The 2,881-nt window shown below is 34.9% G+C and overlaps 1 protein-coding gene across 1 annotated transcript in view; it reads left to right on the top strand.

Annotated features, from left to right (window-relative positions):
- sfrp2 (secreted frizzled-related protein 2) overlaps window positions 1-1,989 on the top strand; it is a 3,989-nt gene extending 2,000 nt beyond the window's left edge. Inside the window, exon 3 of the mRNA XM_014011452.1 lies at window positions 609-1,989. Within this exon, the coding sequence (XP_013866906.1) occupies window positions 609-913 (305 nt within the window). The 3' untranslated portion in view covers window positions 914-1,989. The remainder of the gene's footprint in view (window positions 1-608) is intronic.
- Window positions 1,990-2,881: the final 892 nt, after the last annotated feature.

The following is a 2,881-nucleotide window of genomic DNA, read 5'->3' as shown; positions in this document are numbered from 1 at the left end:
TTGTTTGTTTGTTTGTTTGTTTGTTTGTTTGTTTGTTTGTTTGTTTGTTTGTTTGTTTGTTTGTTTGTTTGTTTGTTTGTTTGTTTGTTTGTGCCTCAGTAAGCAGTTGGGGTCAGAAATCGCTGAAACTTGTAGTTTTGGGAAAAGAAGGAGAAAATGTGGAAAACCTGTGCAACGAGATGTTGTGGGGTGTTTGAAAGTAGGCTCATATTCGGTCTAAAAACACAAAAATCCCATATGGTGTTCAAAGATTAAAATGTGTATCTTTTTTTTCTGGTGACTGTGGAATTGTATTTTCATGACAATAACTTGGGATGAGTTATTTGTCTAAATGCCTCTAGTAAAATTGCTGTGATGGTCTAATTCTATCCATAAGTCAAACAAGAAACAATAACAAGATCACTTGACAAGATCAAAGTTGYGTGATGAAATTCAATGTAACAACCCCTTTTTTTGCATCACCATCTTGTTTTATCAACAAAAAAAGAATGAAAAACAGGATAAAAATAGTTGGTTGATTCAAGATAACACAACAAATACAACAACCGCCTTCACATTGACTGTGCTGAATAATCACCCTTTGTTGTCTCTCCTTCATGCATCTCAAGCCCTGAAAATCAAAGTGAAGGACATTTTTTACGTCAACGACGACACCAAGATAGTACCCGAGGCCAAGAGCAAGACCATCTACATGATGAACGGCGTGACGGAGCTCGACCTGAAGAGGACCGTGCTGTGGCTGAGGGATGGACTGCGCTGCATCTGTGAGGAGATGAACGACATCAACGCCGCCTACCTGGTCATGGGCCAGAAGATAAACGGGCGCCTGGTTATCACCTCACTGAAGCGCTGGCAGAAGGGCCAGCGTGAGTTCAAGAGGATCTCACGGAGCATTCGTAAGATCCAGTGCTAGGAAGGAGAGATGAAACTGTGTAATGATGCTGAATATCAAGCTTAGTCAAATTATTTTGTTTGGCTCTAAAGTGCAGCTGATTCCCCAGGCCTCCAAACACACAACTTCCTGTTTCTTCTTTGGGCTTATTATAGAAAAAAGCATTTAATTATAAATCATGTGTTGGATTACATTTATAAAACACATAATCTATATAAAAACACAAATTTAGTTGACATTAAAACCATAATTCGTGTGGACTTGTTGGTAAATTTAGTTTTTTTGAGTTGAGCTGACGCCCTCTAGTGGACAGTCTAAGTGCCTACACAAATAATGTTTTTTTTATCAGTTAGTTGTTGGTGTAAAATACACTCGGTTGGTGTTAAAAGTGGAAAATGAAAATGATGAAAAACAAAACTAGAACAATAAAACAATAAACATAATTATTAATGACATAAATGTAACCTCATTCTGCATAAAGGTAGACATCGCCTTTCTCCTGAATGCTCATTTGGGATTAGATTTCCAAAACAAAAAAAAAAAAAAAGAATTACTTTAGTTAAAAAATTACAATAAATTAGCAACTGATAGTAGCATAATTGAAAGCAATACTATAGGTGCACATTGAGAAAATGTGTGATTCTTGTGTGTATAGGTTGAAGTTCATATAATATTTGTATTTTTATTATTTCCTCTGTTTACTCATGTAAAAACGAGAGATAGCTGGCTATATTCTCTTTCTGTTAATCACTTTGTTATTTTTCCAAAGCTTTTTGTTGGTAAGGAACTGCAATCCTTTCTTTAACTTTGTAAACAATATTTCTTTTTCTACTTCCGCATTCAAATTTCATAGTTTAAACTTGCTTTGGCTTGCATCAACTTTATGCGCTTGAGTAATCCAAACAGTTTATTATTATTGTTGTTTGTTCATTTTAAATACATCACTTTTTCAACTTTCAACTTTGCAACTTGATAAGTATGAGTTTGTGTGTGTAATATAAAGGTATTTTTTAGAAATATAACAGTGTAAATATGGAATACTGTCATTTAAGCTGGTATAAAGTGTTCAGCAATTAAAAACTGCCAATCACATGTTTGAGGAGAGTCCTTTTATTGGTTGTTTTTTGAGCAACTAAATCAAACGCGCTGTCACAAAAGTAGATTTTAAGTGAATATACCGGTTCTTTACTAGAGAAATCTGATGTTTTTAAGACATCAAAAAAAAAAACTAAATGGGTGATGATTTAAAGAAATTCCCAGATGAATTAGAGTAAAAGCCTTTTAACAAACATACTGTATTTACTGCTTTTATCCATTTTCTCTGAGGAGCTTTAAATCCATAAAGATGCCAGAAGAGGGTGGTAGACCAAAATATTTCTAGGCCACTACCTGCTCAGAATACCAAACATGAAAGTGATCAAAATGATTCAGTAGATCAGATCAGATACTCCTTTACGAAAGTTTTTTTTTTCAAACTTTACACTTTTTTTGTTGTTGTTTGACAGTTGTCATATGATTGCCATGAGACTGAATGACTCACCTCCACAGCCACGGGCACGCTCTGTTTGACCTTGAAATAAKTGGGACTCTCCATTGGCCAGAACAAGACTGGTGAACCTTCTGGATGAATGTCAAAAAAGTACTCGGCACTCCTACAGTCTAGACAATAGTTTTATTTTTTTTATCTGATATAATCACTGTTATCGTGGTCCAGTGCCAACTCTGAAAAAAATCACATTTTACTAAGCAGCTGTGGAAAACTCTTTCCAAATGCCAAAGTTTGTGTCACAGTATGAGTGAATGGTTTACAAAAAGCAAGAATTTTAGCTATTTTTAAAGTAAATTCTAATATTACTTGTTGTCGAAAACTCTTTGAACATCCTCAGGTTGAAGGAATTGCCCAACTAACCAAAACAATTCTGCAAACACTATTTCACAAATGTACACAGATTCTTCAGATAATACTATGACGTGTGTCCCAGAATCCTA

Source organism: Austrofundulus limnaeus, unplaced genomic scaffold (genome assembly GCF_001266775.1).
Source record: "Austrofundulus limnaeus strain Quisiro unplaced genomic scaffold, Austrofundulus_limnaeus-1.0 Scaffold80, whole genome shotgun sequence".
NCBI classification, from domain to species: domain Eukaryota; kingdom Metazoa; phylum Chordata; class Actinopteri; order Cyprinodontiformes; family Rivulidae; genus Austrofundulus; species Austrofundulus limnaeus.
Note: the sequence above shows the minus strand (reverse complement) of the source record. Positions and strands in the feature narration are given on the sequence as shown.